Source organism: Ursus americanus, chromosome 5, assembly GCF_024610735.1.
Source record: "Ursus americanus isolate L20-20 chromosome 5, mUrsAme1.1.p, whole genome shotgun sequence".
Taxonomy (NCBI): Eukaryota; Metazoa; Chordata; class Mammalia; order Carnivora; family Ursidae; genus Ursus; species Ursus americanus.
This window is the reverse complement of record NC_142131.1, coordinates 15,807,813-15,828,947: the sequence shown is the minus strand read 5'-3', so window position 1 is coordinate 15,828,947 and position 21,135 is coordinate 15,807,813. Positions and strand designations below refer to the sequence as shown.

General features: G+C 34.5%; 1 protein-coding gene across 9 annotated transcripts in view; it reads right to left on the bottom strand.

Moving 5' to 3' along the window:
- ARB2A (ARB2 cotranscriptional regulator A) overlaps positions 1-21,135 on the bottom strand; it is a 422,367-nt gene that overhangs the window by 384,370 nt on the left and 16,862 nt on the right. For 6 of the 9 annotated variants that reach the window (XM_087861977.1, XM_045796280.2, XM_087861983.1 and 3 more), the window contains exons 2-3: positions 11,952-12,136; positions 5,436-5,559 (exon numbers count right to left, since the gene is read on the bottom strand). The exons of 1 other annotated variant lie outside the window; for it this stretch is intronic. In XM_087861977.1, the coding sequence (XP_087718103.1) occupies positions 5,436-5,541 (106 nt within the window). In that variant the 5' untranslated portion in view covers positions 5,542-5,559; positions 11,952-12,136. The remainder of the gene's footprint in view (positions 1-5,435; positions 5,560-11,951; positions 12,137-21,135) is intronic. 2 more of the 9 variants (XM_087861982.1, XM_087861976.1) reach the window with 2 other exon arrangements.

The window sequence follows — 21,135 nt, the reverse complement described above, 5'->3', positions numbered from 1 at the left end:
AGGACCCACAGCCCAAAGCCTTCTTCACACCTAGACTTTCAACTGCACTCAAGTCACAGCAGGCCACTAAAGGTGAGGTATAAAGTGTGACTCATAAGGAGCTGCACAACACCCAACACAACAAAAGAACTACCTCTTTTTGCTAATGTATACAGCCAGAAATCCAGAGAACATGTGTGGGAATAAATATTAAGGGTATGGAACAATGCTGGAAAGATCAGGTCATATTTATTGATATAGGCTCGCTAAGCACATAGTGTCTATTATTTAACATTGCAGCTTGAGGAGTTAGGAAGGGCTCTAAGTTTGTATGATTGATCAAATGCCAGACATGCTTTGGTTTAATGCAGAGGAAGGAATACAAAGGTTTTGGAAGACAGGAATGCTAGAATGGATTTGTCAAACTACTCGGCCACCAAGGGAGAACCAGAAGACATACCTTCCCTACAACAATGAGAAATAAATTTGTGAGGAGAACACTGGCATCCTTGAAGAGCTCTGTAATAGCTCTTATCTTTTGCCAGACCTTACAGTGAGAACTAAGTCAATAATTGGGAAACCTGGGATGCTGTTTGGAATCTTTGGCAAGGCCCTTAGCATCTTGGTGTAAAGCCCTGCCATCTACCACAGGTAACTACTCTTCGTGGCCTGACACTGGGCCTTAGTAGACACTGAATGCTTAAGCATGAGCTACCAAGTTACCATGTTACCTTAATTACCCACCATAAATGGGACATTCGTTATCTGACCCATCAAGTCATAAAGTCGGGTGTGTACAACAGCACTCCATCATCAAATGGGAATAGTATATCTGATCAGAACTGAGTAGATCGCAAAGGCAAAAGTAAGTTACATGAAGTAGCCCAAATGCATATAGCCTCCATTCCTGCTACACTGACCTTCTATCTATTGGCATCACCCAAGGCCTCATGGCGGGTTCCTACCATCAGGAGATATAAGAAGAGAAGACTGGGGTCTGCTTTATAGATGGTTCTGCAAAATATTCAGGCACCACCCAAAAGCGAGGCTAAAGCACCAGAGATGCTTTCTGGGATACCACTGAAGGAAAGTGGTAAAGGGAAATCTCCCCCATGGGAAGAACTGAGAGCACTGCACTTGGCTGTTTTGTTTGCTTGGGAAAAGATATGGCCACACAAGTAACTATATAATGATTCATGGGTTGTGGCCACTGGTTTGGCTGGATGGACAGGGACCTAGAAGGAATAGGATTGGAAAACTGGCGCCAAGGAAATTTGGAAAAGAGTTACATGAATAGTCCCCTCTGAACAGGCAAAAGAAGTGAAAGATACGTGTCCCAAATTAATGCTTACTAAAAGGTGACCTCAAAGGAAGAAGATAATAATAATCAAGTGGGTAAGAGGATTCTCTCTGTGGAGGCCAGTCAGCCTCTCTCCTCAGCTACCCCTGTCATTGTCCAATGGGCTCATGAACAAAGTAGCCACAGTGGCAGAGATGGATGTTACGCATGGGCTCATCAATATAAACTTACACTCACCAAAGCCAACCTGGCTACAGCCATTACTGATTGTCCAATCTGCCAGCAGCAAAGAACAACACTTAGTCACCAGTATGGCATCATTCCCGAAAGTGATCAGTCAGCTACCTGGTCACAGTGGATTACATCAGACCACTTCCATCATGAACGAAGCAACATTTTGTTCTTACTGGAATAGACACTGTCTCTGAATACAGATTTGTATTCCCCACATGTAATGCTTCTGCCATATCTACTATTCGTGGAGTTACAGAATGCCTTATCTATGATCATGGTATTCCACAGAGCATTGCTTCTGATCAAGGAGCTCACTTCACAGAAAAAGAACTGGAACAGTGGTCCCCTCATGAAATTCATTGGTCTTACCATTTTCCCCACTATCCTGAAATAGCTAGTTTGAGAGAATGGTGAAATAGCCTTTTAAAGATTCATTACAGTGCCAGCTAGGTGACAGAACCCTGCTGGGCTGAGCAAGACTCTCCAGAAGGTTGTACATACTCAGAATCGGTGTCCAATATATGGTGCTATTTCTCCCGTAGCATAATTTACAGGTCTAAAAATAAAGGGGTAAAATGGGAGTGTCACCATTCACTATTACCCCTGAGAACAAGGAAAGAATGTCCATTTTTTCACTATCCTTATTCAACATAGTATTAGTAATCCTAGCAAGTACAAAAAAAGCAAGAAAGGAAATAAAAGGTTTACTGTCCAATGTACAAATGACATGATGGTTTACGTAGAAAATATCAAGGAATCTACCCCCAAAATTTCTAGAACTATTAAATGACTCTAGGAAAGTCATAAGATATAATAGCAACACATAAAACTTGATTATATTTCCACAAACTATCAGTAAACATGTAGCAACTGAAATTAAGAACACAAGACTGTTCATAATCACTCTAAATAATTAACACTTGAGCATAAATCTAATAACAAATGTTTACAACTTACACGTTGAAAATTACAAAATGCTGATGAAGGACGTGAAAGATCTAAATAAATGAGAGACATACCATGTCATAGATTGAAAGACGCAATAAAAATGTCAATTTTCCCCATTTTCATCTATAGGTTTAAGTAAATTCTTATCAAAATCTCAGTATATTTTTTGCAAATATAATTTTATTCTAAAATTTATATGGAAGAGCAAACAACCTAGAATAGCTAATAGCTAAACAATTTTGAAAAAGAATAAAATGGGACGTATGACTCTACTCAAGTTAAAGATATACTACTTCAGTAATCAATTGAGTGTGATATTAAAGAAGAGACAAAGATCCATGGAGCAAAACAGAGAACCCAAAACAAGGCCATCCAAACACCCAAATATACACAATTCATTTTTTACAAAGATGGAAGAAGTAATTCCACGTTAGAAAGACAGTCCTTTTCACAAATGGTGCTGGTGCAAATAGACATTAACAGGCCCCAAAACCCAACCAACCAAACACACACACACCTTGACTTAGATCTCCTACCTTACATAAAAATTAACTCAAAATGTAACATTAATTTAAATGTAAAATCTAAAATTATAAAACCTTTAGAAGAAAACACAGGAGAAAATCTTCACAAACCACGGTTAGGCAAAGGATGCATAGACATGACACCAAAAGTATAATCCATAACACTGACAAGTAGACTTTTTTAAAGATAAAGTTTAATTCGGTTTGACAATTTGTTCTAAATATACTTTGCCATGCACTGCCACTTTATTTTCTAATATTTCCAATTTAACTCCTTCATTAATTGTTACAAGCTCATGTGTACCAGACATTCTTCTTCCTATAGTACTAATGAATTAAGATTCAGAGAAGCTACGTAGCTAGTTCATGGTAAGTAGAAAAACCTGAGTTTGAATCCAGACAATCCCATCTTTAGACCCTATTCATATTCTTTTTACATAATTTTACTAGCTCTAAAATCCAGCAAACCTATATAAACTCTTACATATTGCTTGAGGAAGTGTAAATTGGAATGACTATTTGGAAGATATAATTTTCACATTATCGAGTAAGGCTGAAGATGCACAGTCTATCTAGGAAACCCAGTGAGTCTATTTAGAAGGAAACAAACACATTCCTGTCCTTTCTCCTAAATCAACCATTATTCTGAGAGTGCTAGTCATTTCCAGCAGCACACAAGCATACGCTAAAATCTTCTACAGGATTGTCCGGAGCTGCCTCCAATTCCTCCCTTCTCATTTTCTATGGAAGCTCTCTAATAGAGCTTTCATTTCCATCAATTTGTGAAAACAGCTCTTTGTGATGATCACCAATGACATCCACACTGTCAAACCTAAAAGTAATTTCTCAGTCCTTGTCTAACCTGAATCATTATTATGACTGAATGAATTACTCCCATTGTCTTCATTTGGTGTTCAAGATCTCTCTCTTGCTCTTGGTTCCCAGCCTATTTTACTAGAAATTCATTTTCAGCCTCTTTTGCTGATTCCTCTTCATCTTCCTGACCTGAGAGCTGAGATGTCCCAGGGCTCAAAGTTCAGATCTCTTCTCTTTTCTGTCTACACTGACATCCCTGGTGATCTCAATTAGGACCTATGGTCTTTTAAATATTACCTCTATGCTAACGATTCCTAAAACTTTTATCTCTAACCCAAATGCTCTCCCAAACTCCATACTCAACTTCTCTACTTCTTGTTTAAGTGGGATCTCAGTTTAATATTTAATATGTCTAAAACCTAACTCTTGCTTTTCCCTACCATCACCACAACCTGCTTTTCCCAGTTTTCTTAATCCATCTTAGAGCTTTTTAGGCCAAGAACTTTCAAATTTATCTTGATTTGTCCTCTAACAACCCAAGTCTAATCCAACAGAAAATCATGTCATCTCTTCCTTCAAAACATAATCAGAATCTGTCATCATCCAATCCAAAACATCATCATCTCTCACATTTGTGAGAAGAAAGCAATGCTCTTAGCCATTTTCCATTTTTGAAGATAAGGGCTACTTACACCATCCCCTTGACAGAACATTAGCTCTAAAAGCAGGGACAAGATGAGGCAAACTGTGAGCTAAGAAACTGGCTGCTTTATTACATATATGCTTTAGGCTTCCATGAAAAGAGATAAAAGGTAGTAGGAGAGATTCTTGAGGTATCTTTATCATCCAGCCTTGTAAAGCAGGGTAAGATAGCAGTGAGGGATTCAGAAAAATGGATGCAGTCAAGACGGTCTGGGGCATTACCTACAAAGCATCATGAAGACCACAAAGATTCTATATCGAACACGTAAGGAGACTCATTATCTGGCATAGTTGGCATCTCAACATTTAGAAAATCCATTGAAGAGATCTTTCAGTTCAACAAAACATAGTTATTTTAGGAGTAAAATTCTTTTAGACTACAGACTTAAAAAAAGTCTAGAACTCAAAATTCCCAAAGAATGTCTAGGGTAGATTCCCTCCAAGGTGTTAAACATGGACAGCCTTTCAAAAAATATCCCTAATTAATACCACAAAGAGAGAATACTGGATTATTAGGCAGATCACTATACTAGCCTAGCATGACATTCTGATCAACAAAAATATGATAATGGCAATAGTCTTAACTCAAGAGATCTACAGTGTTAGTTTTACCATTAAATATACGACTCTGGATAAGAAAAGACTTATGAATTCTTACAGTTATAAAATTACATGATTCTGTGATCTATTTACTCTGGATAAGAAAAGACTTATGAATTCTTACAGTTATAAAATTACATGATTCTGTAATCTATTTACATACTATATCTCAGACACTGAAACAGTTGTTGTGAGGGATACAAAGAATTACAAATGGATTAAACACTCACATTCTTATTTTAGAATTGAAATGAATAGAAGATAACCTAAATATTCCTATGCCTTCATTAGGCACAATGAAAATACCCTGAAAAAGCAAATTAAGTATGTACCTTTCAGTGCTGTAGTCTTTTCTTTTTCATCTGGACCTCCCTGCTGGATTTGTGCCATGCTTATCCAAATTGGCAACAAAATTAAAGAGCTCAAGGAAATAGACATCAATCTTCAGAAGACAGTCTAGAATGAATGAAAGCAATAAATTAAGCTGTACTCAATCCTACCTACTCCATGAGAACTTCCTAGATCCTCCCAGTTGGGATTAATCTCTCTATTCTGATTTCCCTGCACTTTGTTGATGCCTATACCACAGTACTTATCATAGCCTGCCTTGCATTATGGTTATTTATGTATTTGTCTGGATCAGCTAACAGATTACAAACCCCAGGATAGAGGTATCAAGTTTTTGTCATCTATATCTCTCATGTCACCAAACACAATACCTTATACATACAGATACCTAAAGTTGTTGAATTTAATTTAGCTAAACTTACTATGTAAAGTTTAATTCTCTATCATCTAATGGTTTTTAAAAAATATCTTCAGGTAGTTTCAAAAGCCTGAAATTTCTTTTAAAATAAACTATAAGCATGTGCCAGTTACAAGGTCAGAATGTCTTCCTCCCAGAACAGATAGTCAGAAGGAGAAAAATACATAAACACATAAAGTAACTATAAGTTACCTCTGGTATAATTCAAAATACAACTTTAAGGGAAAAAATCAGCCCTTTTAAAAATGAAACTATGTCAAATTCAATGTCTGGAAGCCATACTCTATAAATGGCACTCCAGTAAACAATCATAATATAAAATTATGATTAAAAATCTAATTCTACTCTATTTTGGCCAAAGGGAAGGCATTTACACTATAAACAGATGCTTTTTCCCAGGGTGCCCACAAAGACTTAAAAAAAAAATCACTATTCCTAACGTTTAAAAAACAAAAATGCAACACAAACAATGGAAAAAATTAAACTAATTAGTCAATCCATGACTGTTAATGAAATAAAATGAGACTGAATATTCCTCTGATTGAGGAACCCAATTTATTTGCTATCTACAAAGCAAACTTCAGTTTCCACTCAGAGGGATATTTTATAATTATCTTTAAAAGCTGAGGCATTTTCATAATCAACAGAGTGTAGCAGAAAATACTTAAAAAAAAAACCAATACTGAGGGGCGCCTGGGTGGCTCAGTCAGTTAAGTGGCGCCTGGGTGGCTCAGTCAGTTAAGTGTCTGCCTATGGCTCAAGTCATGATCCCAGGGTCCTGGGCTCTCTGCTCAGTGGGGAGCCTGCAATTCCCTCTCCCTCTGCTTGCCACTCTGCCTGCTTATGCTCTCTCTTTCTCTCACTCTGTCAAATAAATAAATAAATAAAATCTTACACAAACTAATACTGAAAATAATATTTTTTAAACTATGAATGTTCCAAACAGTCATAAATCATATTGCCCTTATCTCAATTCTAACTGGAGGGATGGGAGGTGGTATAAGAGAAAAGACCTTCTGGCTTCACCATAAACTACATGTATCCTAGACAAATTATTTAACTTCTCTGTCCCTTATTTCCAAATGTGAAAAATGGCAATGATAATCATGTTTCCCTCATATTGTTACAGTGAAGCTAAATGCAAAATATTTAGCATAGTACCTGATGTGTAATTAAATGCTCAATGTATGCTGGCTTACAAATTTTTTAATTGTTATAAATGTACCATGGCTTCACCATTTAACAATAGCTCTGTGGCCAGGGACAAGACACTTAATATCCACAATCTTCAGTTTCCTCATTTATAAAATGTAGTTCAAGTAACAGTGGTTGAGAATTAGTATTATAGAAGGTATGTATCGCTGATACATTGCTATTACTAGCAGTAATGCTGTTTGGCAACGGAGGTTTCCTGATAGGAATAACTACAATATGAGAATATGTTTGACTGGGAAGGCATTCTCACTAAGCAGGGAAGAAGTTGTTATTTTTCTTCTGTGAACAGGTAACTGAAACCTCTATATATCTACATGAATAATGTATCTACATTCCTTCAAGAATTGTAGTTTGTATGGTGGGTGATGTGTAAGACACCAGGGTTCAGTGGTGAGTTAAAAGAAACAAGGTCATGGCCCAGGTGGGGGCCTAACTCTGTAGCTACCAAAACAAACTGTCAAATATCCACTTATAAAAGACCTACAAAGATAATCACATCACTGTCATAAAAAAGCAATATTTGTAAGGTTTATCTATTAAATGCCAGTATTTGTCTTATCTGTCAAGTCCCACAAGTTTGTGCAGAGGTTTTACCAGCAACTCCCTATTATACACCATCCTATACCAGAAATTGAAGAGAAATGTTCATAATGAGAGATCCCACTCACTGCTCTTTGTTAACAATTACACAACTAAATTAACTATCTACAGGAACTTCTTGCATTGTTTACTCTATCCCTCTGCTAACCCAGTATTACTTCTAAATATAAGCAGTTAGGTTATTTTTCATTGGCCCCAAATTGCCTGATTTCTAAAGTGAACAATTTATACTATTATTTCATTGTGACTGTTTTAATGGGTGAAATTATAAAATAATTTTGGTGCTAGAGTCATTTTCAAGATTCACATTTTGAAGTTCTGGAGACCTACTGTACAGCATGGCAACTGCAATTGACAATCCTGTATTGCATACTTGGAAGTTGCTAAGTAGCAACTTTTAAGTAGATCTTAAAAGTTCTCATCACACACACACACAAAGACAGTTAACAATGTGAGGTGATGGATATGTTAACTAACCTTATTGTGGAATCATTCTGCAATATATACATATATAAACAATTACATTATACACCTTAGACTTACATAGTATTATAATTACATCTCAAAAAAAAAAAAAACAACCTCGGGAAAAAAGCTCTCAATACTGTACAATGTTTAATAACACATTCCACCTTTAGATTTTGATCTCCCTGAGGACAGGTATCATGTCTGTCCCCAGCACATGTCTGGCATGTTTAGAACTCACCGGGTATCTGCTGAATTTAAAAATGAATAAGTAAAAAGGGAAAAAAAAAAAGGTGCACATTTTAAAGAATCATTTTCAAGATTCTCAAAATTACACAGCAATTAATAATTATATTCTTATTTTATATGAGATAACCAAAAAATACATGTCACAATTTACTGAAGTGATGATATGTAAGTTGGGAGACTACTAATTATTATCTGTGATCCTAAACCTTCTAGCAGCAGATGCAAAGCAGGTAAGCATGAAGCAAAAGCAATTTGTCTGTTGCTCTCTTATTCATTGTTAGATTTTTACCCTCTCGAGTTATTTTCCATGGCTGTGGCACAGCTGGTGAAGCTAAATCAGGAATATTATAAATTCTCAATTTAGTTTTCCTAATAAAAATTCAGAGTTATAACCTGCATGACCACAGATAAACACTACTGAAAATGCAGCCAGCAAACCGTTTGATACATTTGATATATATTAATATGTGCACTCAGCATAGTTTATTTAGTATTATCTGATGGAGGTTAGGTTATAGGGAATAAAGTGGTAGAAGGTTTTTACTGATGTGAATTGGGACACAGTTGACATGTTGTATACTTCATGATAACCAGTGCTGTTTAAATATGGTTTCCTAGAAATGGCTATAGTATAAACTAGATTCAAAACATCTCAGTTTGCAATTTCATTCTGTGAACTACACAAAGCAATTATCATATCTTCTTTCTTCCTATGATTCCAACAGAGAATCCACTATGTATAAATAAAGCTATAAATAACTTGTCATCTGTAATCTTCATCCAGTCAGCATTTCAAAACATGAAACAGTAGAATATTTCTTAGTTGCCCTGTTTGCTCAAAATATGGCATAAGCATTTATAATATGTATAGGAAAATACACAGATGCTTAAGTTTTCTACATCTGTTCGTTTTTAGGTAGGCATTAGTAGGAACTAGATATGGATGATTTTGCAATAGAAGGCCTCTCCACCTCACATTCTGACTGCAATGATGAAAGTATAAAATATATCACAAGACAAGTAAAACTGGGTTAATTCCCTATGACCTTTGGAGCTGGTTTGGTCTCAAGAATCTATCCTTACCAAGTCAAGGCTCTGGAAATCCAGCTCATAATAACCTACTTGTGGAAGAAAGTACAGTAAGTGAACTGGTACAGAGATTTTCAAGAAACCAAAAGATCTACCCAAATTACAATGAAAATACCCCTATTACTCAGAAGTTGCTCATCAGCAAAGATTATTACATAATAATCCCACATAGCTTATAGTTCTGAGTTGTAGCACACAAAAAATGTGTTTTGGAGTGTGTATGTGTGCACATGTGCGTGGGTGTGCTAGGGAAAAGGCTGAAGAACGAGGGCATCAGGCTGGAGGAGACATGGAAGAGAAAGCTCAGAGTAATATGCGCTCTTGGTGCACAGAAAATGGCAGCTTCTATATAGAATGTCACCTACGCTTGGCTCAAGGCTTAGCTCAGAGTAGGAGTACCTGATTCCAATCTAATCCTTTCTAAAATAATTTCTTAGTTTACCAGGCAATATGATACAGGAGGACTGTAGTGAGAAAGTCAACTTTTTAATCTCAATTCCACCACCTAGAAGCTAGGTGACCTTGAGAAACTCTTAACTTCCCTAACCTAGGTTATGGCAATAAAAGAGCACTTCCGTTTACACGGCGATTATGAAGAGTGTATCAAATAATATACAAAAATAGTTGAAAACTATAAATTTCTCTATAAATATTAGTAATCCACATAGTTTCAAAGATAATTGGTTTCCAATAAATTTGTACTCAAACACAAGGACACCCAAATCAGTCCAACTTATAGGAAGGAGAAATTTCTAATGTGTGCCATTTGGATGAACCCTAAGAAGAAATAATGAAGCCCCATTATAAATACCTGTTGAGTTGACTTGGGTTTCCAAGACCATACTGAAGATAATCATAATGAAATTTAAATTAATTTTTTAAATATAATTTGTTCATATTTTTTCTAATCTCATTAAAATGTGTGTCTGGAAAATGTTCAAGTATGTAAGTTCTGCCTTCAATTAGATAAAAGTGTGTCCAAAGAATACTGCTCTATCTCCCAAACAGCATATGCTGGCCACAAAGTTACCAAGTCCTCTCATACTCATTAGTTTATTAGGTCATCACCACCACTGGCAGGGGTAGGAGGAGTTGACATATCTGCATTTTACAGAGATGAGACATCCTGAGCTTTGAAGAGCTAAATATCTTGGCCCAGGCATCCCAGATGATAAGGGGATTCTAACTCCGGTCTTCTGACTCCTACTTAGAAGCTCTTACTTATGACCTCCTCTAGCTGCATGGTGGAGTCAAACTTCTTAAACTATTCCAGTTTCAATTTCCAGTTTATCCTATAGAAAGTTTTCACTTCCGTGTACTAATTTACATTATCAGGAAGTATTACAATTTGGAGTCTGAGCAAGTTGGACGTAGTTAATTACACAGAGATGAAAGATGTCAGCCAAAATTGTCTCAGTCTATTTGGTTTGCTGTTCAGAATTAGGATTGATAAAAATTACTCCTCATCATTCTCACAATACTTTGGCAAAATCAAACATCTAAAAGAAAGAGTCAAAAGTTAAGGAATGACAAATACAAAGGTTTTAGAAGAAACTAATAATGCACTACTGTGCCTTTTTAACAGGTTCCAAATGGAAGTCATCTGCGTAGGTTTCACATTGTTTTGTGCCTAGCAAAAAGACAAACTCAACTCACGGCTAGAATGAAATCCATAGAATATCTACAAAACAATGCTAAAACTCAAGCTAAGAAATTTAACAAGAACTAAGACAATTCTTGATCTTAATGCCCCACAAAAGAAAAAAAGCAATTTAAGCAGTCTTTTAAGAAGTTTTCATAATATGGAGCAGAGAGAGCAGAGTTATGGCTGAGGACAAAATAATTCTCAAACAGAAAAGCTCAAAACTTTGGAAAAACAGACTATCTCAAACAAATAGCCTCTTTTGTATGGGTCAAATATAAATGTCACATAAGCTACTTCAGAGACTTTGAATTCTATGGTAAACATAAACAATAAAACATAAACAATATTATAAATATACATAACTTCAGGCCAAACTAAACTAATAGAAACTAACTATATTCATAAGATTTCAAAGTAGCCAATACTATGAAATAGCAGTAATAACTTACTTGCAAAGCCTACATCAGAGTTTTTCACTCCATATATATGCTTACCAGCATCTCTGCTAAACTATGTGAGCTCAAGGTTCAACTTAGATTTTAAAATATAATATGCATGTGATAGACACTAAGGTGAACCCAACTTCCCCTTCAGGGGAAACTTGCTGCTCAGCGACAGAGAGTACAGTTAGCAAAGAGCCTCCAACTGTTCCCCACTTCAGAGTCTCCCTCAGATGCTGAGAGTTGCCTCACTCAAGGTCATGCCTTTCCCAGGCTGACTGGCTTAGTCACTGACTGAGCCAAGTGGGAATATGAAGACCCCGCCATTTCAGACTAATGCAGGACAACTCTGACAGGCAGTATTTGCTCCGGAGCTCACCATCAGGTTAGTGGAGGTTTTATCAGAGCTGCATTAAGTTCAACTTCTCTTTCCAACCAATCCTGTCATCCTCCTTCTTTTCCTAAGTGTTGATCTTTAATAAACATCTTGCACTCCAAATTTTATCTCAGCATCTGCTTCTGAAAAATTCAAGCTGTGACAATGTACTCTTCTAAATAGTTTTTCTGAAAGTAAAAAAAAATTTCTTATGTTAATAGAGAAGATGTATCCAGAATATATAAAGAATTCTGGCAACTCAAAAATAAAGACAAACAACCTAATTTAAAAAATGAACAAAGGATATGAATACACATTTCTCCAAAGATATACAAATGACTAAAAAGCACAAAAAAAAGATATGCTCGACATCATCAGTCATTAGAAAATGAAAATCAAAACTACAATAAGATACCACTTCACACCCTAAGGCATGGCTATAATCAACAAGAGAGACAATAACAAGTACTGGTGAGAATGCAGAGAAACTGAAATACTCATACATTGTTAGCTGGGATGTACAGGGGTATACACCCATTTTAGAAAAGTCTGGCAGTTCCTTAAAATGTTAAACAGATTTACCACATGACCTAGCAATTCCATTTTAGGCATATATCCAAGAGAAATGAAAACACATGTCCACAACAAACTTATACACAAATGTTCCTAAAACCATTATTCATAATTCCCAGAAAGTAAATGTCTATTAAGTGATGATGAGATAAACAAATTATGGTATATCCATACAGCAAAATATTATTAATAAAAAATGAAGTACTGATACATGTTACAACGTGAATAACCTTGAAAACATTATGCTTAGAGAAAGAAACCAGTTACAAAAGACCACATATAAGTCCATTTATATGAAATTACAAGAATAGGCAAATCCACAGAAAGAGAAAGCAGATTAATGTATTTTGGGTATTGGAGGTGGGGAGTAAAGAATGACTGCTAACGGGTATGAGTTTCTTTTTGAGGTGATGCTGCAATGTCCAAAAGAGATATACTGGAATAGTGTACCTCACTGTGTATTAAATGGTTCTCTCTCTCCATCTCTTCTCCACAGCTATAATGCCAAATGTCAAGGCACAGTCTAGAAAGGGAAGAGGCTTGCCCTTTTCATGCACTTTTCTCTATTCCTTTTAAGAAACAAGAGGGCTAAGTGGACTTTAGGCAGACTCGTTTAAAGAACTTCTCTCTTCAAATGTCCCTACCACCCCTCCCACCAGAGCCAGGCTGGCAACCTGCTCTACCTAGACATTAGAGGCAAACTCAGTATTTCCTAGGTATAAAAGGTAAATATTATATATAAAGTTTTTGTAAATTACAGTGCTCTAGTCTAGCTGCTTCTCATTCTGTGCATTGTGGGTTCTCTGTCAATGGTAATTTGCCTCCCTGGCGTGTCACATACCCCTTCCAATGATTCACTGATTTACTCTGGTTATGATTTAGTTAATTCCTTGACCATATACCACTTAGTAACAGCCCAATTTTACCCAATTTCTAACAAGGAATGAAATTTAATAATAACTTTTATTATTATTATTAATCATTATTAGAACTGATCCCACATATTTTATTGACTTACTTCAAAGTTAGAAACATACCATTTGCTATACAAACAAAAATAAAGAAAAACTTAAGCAAACAATCAAGCAATTTACTCTTAATGCCAGTAAACTATACTAATAACACCAGCAATAAAGTTTAAAGGTAAAGTTAAGCTCTGTGGAGACCACAATTGTACTGCAAATAAGGCATTTAAGTACCACTCATATCAGTGTCAACTGACAGTGCATTCCTTGTTTATTTAAGGGGAAAATCTCTGTGAAGCCTGATTTTACTTAAATGTGTTAACAACGAGGAATGCTATTTAGGTGCCTTCAGAATAGATTTTTTTTTTCACTTCTAGAATTTCCCAATTCTTTAAAAAGTGATAGTACTTTCTAGAATTTCATGTTTGTAACGTATTTCAACAATGGTCAATCATGGAACCAACAGGCAATGAGTTCAGAAGGATTTGGATTCTTATTCACGATCAAAATAAATCTGATCTTATAAAAAAGAGCTAGGAATTTGAAATCTCAAGTCATTACTTTAAACTACCCTGTTAGTTACAGTGGTTATTTACTTCATTCAGAAAACAATACACACAATTCATGCCTTGCCTAAATTAACAAAGGATTTGAGGCAACAAAATTCTCTTGTTCCAAAAGCAAAGGGCTTTGAACCCTCTTGGCTTCTATAAAATATTTTTTCCCCAACAAGAACAACCGTTACTTAGTCACACTATTAATTACAGGAAATTAACTCTGTGGCACTGAAGTCGTCAGCACAAGGGCACTTTGTGGAATGTTAAGCCATTTATGTTATTAGACCTATGCTAAAACACAGTACGCCAGATGGCTCTCATTACTATTGTCTACATAAGCACAAAGTGGTAGAATCCCTTCATGAGAGTCAAGAATTTTACAACTAGACTTCACTTCCAACATTACAGCTATGTCCCCCGAGTGACCCTCACGTTGAGAATAACTAAACTTCGAAAGTACATTACAAAACTCAGAATATCTACAAATGCTACTCACTAAATTATCATAAAGAAAGAAATAATATTTTCAATATCTGCAGAACAAGTATTTGACAAAATTCAATACTCATTTTTGGAAGAGAACTCATAGCAAAGTAAGAAAAAAGGAGCACCCTTAACGTAATAAAGAGGTTCAACAAAATAAAACAAAAATACAGTAAAATTGCTTCTCATGGTCATATATTAAAAACATTCTCTTTAAAATCAGGTACCAGAAAAGAATGTCCATCATTACCACTTTACTATTTCCACTCCAAAGTTTTCTGGAGGTTCTACTGGTATAATAAAATATGGAAAAGTAAATGAAAATGTACCAGGAACGAAAAGGGAAAGTTTTTATTTGCAGATAATATGACTACATAAAATAAAAACAAAATAAAATAAGAGCCAAGAAACAAGATTTTCTAGAATCAAAAGACAAGAATATTTAAGTCTATTATTAGGAATAAAAAGAGAATTCATTCAGCAAGATGGCTAAAGTGATTAATATAAAAAATAAAGTGTATTTATAAATACCACCAACAATCAGTTATAAAAAAAAGCAATCATCTACAAAGCAGTTATTTTTAAAAAAAGACATCATTTATAAATTAAAAACCTACATATTAAGAATAAATCTAATAAAAGATGTGTTAAACCTATATGCACAAAATAATAAAATGTTATTGAAAGACATTAATGAAGATTGAAATACATGAAGAGATATATCATATTCATGAACAGAAAAACCCAATACTGGAAAGATATCAGTTTTCCTCTAACTGATAAATGGATTCAATATAATTCCATTCAAACCCAACGGAACTTGAAAAACTAATTCAGAAAGTTCTATAGCAGAATAGCCAAGAATAGCTAAGACATTCCTAAAGAAGAATATTATAGAAGGGTTGCCTTACTAGGTATTACCATAACTAACACAGTAAGTCATTAGCATTGGGATAAACAAATCGGCCAATAGAACAGAACTATAAAACAGATCCACATAACAGATTCATGTGACACAGATGATACTAACATATCAGTGGGGAAAGGAAGGACTTTTCAGTAATTGGGACAATTGGTTAACTATATAGAAAGAAGAGAAAAAAAAAAGAAAAAAGATACCTACCTCACTCCATACATAGCGATCAATTTTGAATGCACAAACTTTTAGGGAAAAATATAGGAGACTACTGTTTTGATGTTGGGGCAAGGAATAAAAATGTGATGAGATATTATTTTACACTCGTTAGAGTAGAAAAAATTAAGAAGTCTGACAATACCAAAAGTTAAAAAGAATGGAGTCTGAGGGAGATTCTTATTCACGACCAAAATATAAATTAGTAGGGGCACCTGGCTGGCTCAGTCAGAAGAGCACATGAATCTTCATCTCGGGGTTTTAAGTTCAAGCTTTACACGGGGTGTAGAATTACATACACAAACAAACAAACATACAAACTTTAAAAAATTCCAACCATCATTAAAAAAACAATAAAATATAAATTAGTGTAAAAACTTTAGAAAAATTGGCATAAGATTTCCAAATTAAATATCTTATCTTAACCCAACAATCTCATATCTTGGTTCACTACTTGGTCTTGTACATGCACATCAGCAGACAGGTATATCAATGTTCACAAAATATTCATGTCAGCAAAAAAGCTGATTTATTTATTATCTGTAACTACATAATAAATTACCTCAAACGTAGTTGCCAAAAATAATAAACACTTATCATAATCTCTCATGGTTTCTGTAGATCACAAATTTGAGAGCAGCCCAGCTGGAAGGTTCTGAATCAGGCTCATGAAGTTGCAGTCAAGATATATTGGCCCGATCTGCAATCATCTGAAGGCGTGGCTATAGCTAGAGGTGACTCACTCACACAGAGAAATCATTAATACCAGTTGTTGATAGAAGCCTCATTACCTCCCACATGGGCTTCTTCACAGGTCAGCTTGAGGATCACCATGACATGGCTTCTGAGAGAGCCAGGACAGCAAGGGGAAAGCTGCCAAAGTCTCATCATCACTTCCTTGACACTCAACTGGCACAGAGGGCAATCCTGTTCAATGCAGGAAGGGTCTACACAAAGGTATGGATATCAAGAAGAAAAAATCACTGGGGACCACCTCAGAGTCTGGCAACCAAAACTGGAAAGGGCCGTTCTCCAATTATAGGAGAACAAATTTACTGTACTGTATTAATAGAGATGAATACTATACAATAGTGAAAGTGAATAAACCACAGCCACACTCAAAAATATGGATAATTTTCCAAATAATATTGAGTTAACAACTAAGTCTCAGGAAACTACATACAATATAATACCATTTAAACACAGCTCAAAAACAGTAAACTAAATTTATAGGTATCACAGTTTAGGAAATAAAACTATTAAAAAAATAAAGAGAAAAACACAAAATTCAGAATAGTGATTATCTCTGGGAAGGTGGGAGGGGCATGAGATAGGGAGAGACACATAGGTCAATTTTAGTTATTGATAGTGCTTTGATTCTTGGATTAAGTGAATTTAGAGCTATTCATTTTATCATACGGTTTATAATTTGCATAAGCATTACGTATAGGGTGGCCACTTGTGAATCAGTACATAAAATACACACAATCACACATAAGCCCTAGTTGCATATAATTTTTTTTAATTTATCAGCAATATATTTTTGGATAAATGATAAAGAAAAGCACTAAAAAAAAGAATATTATAACTAATTTAGTAATGCTGCCTTTTATAACTTGTTCTTTGGTGCATTTTCCTCTAATTATAATGCTGAGAGTCCACTCTCATCTATTTAGTCAGAAATTTGGGTGGTCTGCTGGTGAATAAATCCTAGTAGAAGCTAGTCATAAGGCAAAAGAATAAACAGGTATTGAGTAAACTTCAGAGCAGTTATATATCAATCAAATAAGCTACCACTAAAATCCAATTGATTTGCTGCTTGTTTTGAAATGGAACTAATATTCTGAATAAAAATTGATTTCCTCAAAAGCTTTGGTGTCAGCTATTTAAAAAGATAAACTGTAAATATTTTTTAAAACTTCTATTAAAAATAACATCCAACACTTTATAATAAAATTTAAAAATATAACTATTTCTGAAAATGTCAACTCTCATTTATGTTTTCGTTCATTGTTTGGTATATTGTCTCTAATAAGTATAACTAGTAAAATCTGGCTTTGAGCATATACATGTGATTAAAATTTTTTAATGCTGGAGTAAGGACAGTTACTATAAGCAACTGGAAAATGAAAGATGAGGACTAAAAATTCAATTAAGAATAATCTGTCCCCTTGACTACTAATGGATGGGCTCTAGTCACAAAAGACTATTTCCCACAGAGTATCATCTCCCAATTTTTCAACATGACACAAAAATGGGCTTTAATTCTGAGAAAAAAACAGTAATAACTTTCTTTGTTTTCCAAAATAAGGTGAAAAAGGAAAATGCAGCCAATGGAGGGAGGACTTGATGTTAGAATAAGAATAAAACAAGCATAAAATATTTTATCTGGTGCTTTGTCTGAACATAACATTTTGTTAAATTCATTTCTGTTTGTTTAAATGACAAATGCTGAAAACACTGCTTTTTCTGCATGAGAGTTAAACTTCCTTTCACTGAAAAACAGATGCTGACTCCACCGTCTTTTACTGGTGCACAAATCAGCAGTAAGAAAATTATAAAGCTTCCTAGACTAACAAAGAATTAGCACCAATGCTTGGTCAAACTATATATTTAAAGACCTATATTTGATTTTAAATAAGCTTATATTTTGTTCATTTGAAATACTGTCCACAAATTTTGTTCTAATACCTCAGGTATTACTTAGTCCCTACCTGAAATATGACTTGTGGCATTGCTCCTCGTGTAGTTGAAGGGTTTGGTTTAGTGTCTAATGAAAATATTCACATATTTTAATATTTGTTGATGTAAACCTGGTTTTACATACAGACAAACACAAACATACATACACACCCTCACACTTCAAACTTCCAATGATGGCCATTTACAGATCACTAAAATTATCACTAAAATATTATTTAAAGTAAGTTTAAATAAAGATTCAAAACATAAATCACAGAACTGAAAGGGCATAGAAGCTACCTAGCTCTTTCACAATCCCAGTTTCTATTTTAATAGTGGTTATATACTCTACAACAGACACCAGGCTCGTATAAAGTCCTGAACAATTCTAAATATAACAACATCCCTTCCCATTTAAAATGATTCCTTATACAATCAATATTTTGGAGTTGACTTCTTAAACTCATGAATCCTACTGCGATTTAACCAATGAGTCAACAAAACTGCCAGTTCTGAGTAAGAACCACTCAGAAGAAAAAGCAAGAAATGAAGTGCAGATTAAACTCTGAAATAAATTCATTGGAGGGGCATAGAAATTCATTGGACAAGGTATTCAAGTGAATAGGGTGCACCTAAACTTAGAAAATGGATTTTAAAAAATGGCAACAACAGATACGGAAATAATATTAACTCAGACACTTGTGCAAAAGAAACATTTAACAAAGCTATCAGTTAAAATTATATACCATACTATATCAAAGATATATTTCAAAATACTGTAATTTCATTTATACTTTAAAGGTACAGGAGAAACCCACTATTTTAGGACTTCTGTAAAAAGAAAAAAAAATTGAATTTTATGGAGTCAATAACTGGCTCTTAATTTCTATGTTTTAATTTTTAGATCTTCTTAATATTGACATAACTTTAAAAGTGGAGAGAAAATATATGGAAAATACATCTGGAAATGTATATGGAAAAATGCCTGAAGTATTCACTTACCAACAAAAAAACAAAAACCAAAGTTTTGTTATTACAGAATGTAAGAGCATAGACAAACAACCTTACCCAAATGTTTTCCAGAAATTCAAAAGAAGTGTTAGGCAGTCAGACATCTTAATAAATAAGATAACCAACACATCTGTAATTCTATAGGTAAATATGTGTTGAAGGGATGAATTAACTACAACAAACGTTAAGTGACTATTGCTTTAAAAACTGGGCTGTAACTGCTATTAGGCCAACACTTAGAGAAAACAAAAGGTGGTTGGGCTTTCAGAGAAATACATTTTAATGTTTATAGTCTAAGACTCTCTTTAAGGAAGAAACCTTTTCTTATTTTTAGAGTAATCTTTACTACAATGTGTTACTTTGTTTTGCTCAGATTGATTTTTCCATTATCTTTCATAACAAAATTCACTGATTAAAGTTTAAATTTTAAGACATGAAGTATTTCTTCTACTCTGAAACATTTCTCATTCACAAATTACTATTCCTGAAATATTTTCCTCAAATACTGTACTCTCATAAGTACCTCATGAAATTAAGCTTTTTGTATTTTATATTACAGTCATCTACATACAACTCATATCACCTCTCAGAGGATAAGCACTTTGCCTTTCTTATCTTGGCATTTCTTAACATATAATGAGCTTATAAATGTTGTCTTAAATAGGGCTTGTTTGCAAAATAATCAAAGCCTATAAAAGCAGATAACATCCCCCCAAAATGGAGAAAGTAAGTATAACTAATGCAAAAATGAGTCCCTACTTCATTTTTGAAAATGTATTTATACAATTTAGTAGCCAAGTAATACTAAATGATACTCTTTCAAATGAGGCCTAGTAGCTAATTTAGATTAATTACTGAAATAATAAAAATTGATACTATTAGAAGATATGGTAGGATTTAGATGATGTTTATAGTCAAGGTCTTATTCAGAAAGAAGCAATACACAGTAGGGACAATAGCCATATAGAAACATAGGGTTTACATAATATTTGTAATCAGGGTCTCATTCAGAAGGAAGCAATACAGTCTAAAAAATAATAGCCATAAGGAAACACAGTATCACTTCATTTTTGAGTTGAGGCACAGGCAGAACTTTCTATCTTTTCCTAAGTTTAAGATTAATTTTCTTCTGAAATGCATAGTAGAGCAGGAAAGTTTAGGGATGCATAAACAGAATTGCATGGGAAATGTAAAATATTTACTATCTTTTAACAGTTATATGGCTCAAAGTATAAGGATGATCAAATGAGAAATTTCTTAATGAAGAGGGAAAATAGTAGAAGAGAAAAAAGACATCCCTCTCAAATATCACTGCAACTTTTCCCATTAGGTCAACATGTAAACAACCTTAGCTGTTTTATGTATATAGGATATGTGACAGATGTTGGCAAACTGGCTCATAAATGGGAAAAGGAAGAACCACAAGATTTCAAACCACGTGAACCACATACAAACATTTGAGTGTAACAAATTCTGACATTTCAACTCTGATTTTCCATTCTAGGTTTCACAATGTCAGGTAAATGGAAGAGAGTATAAAAATCGTAGACTAAAAGTAGTAAAGAATTGAGGATGGTGTTCCTTCCGCACCCTAAGTATCTCTACCTAAAATTCAAAAGCAATACGGAAAAGGCAGTTGCAGGAATGGAGAACTAATAGCAAATAAAGCAATACAGAAAAGGCAGTTGCAGGAATGGAGAACTAATAGCAAATAACTACAAGTTAGAATGTGAAACCCTCTGGTTCATTTCAGGAATCTATGATCATTTAGGCATTATATGTAG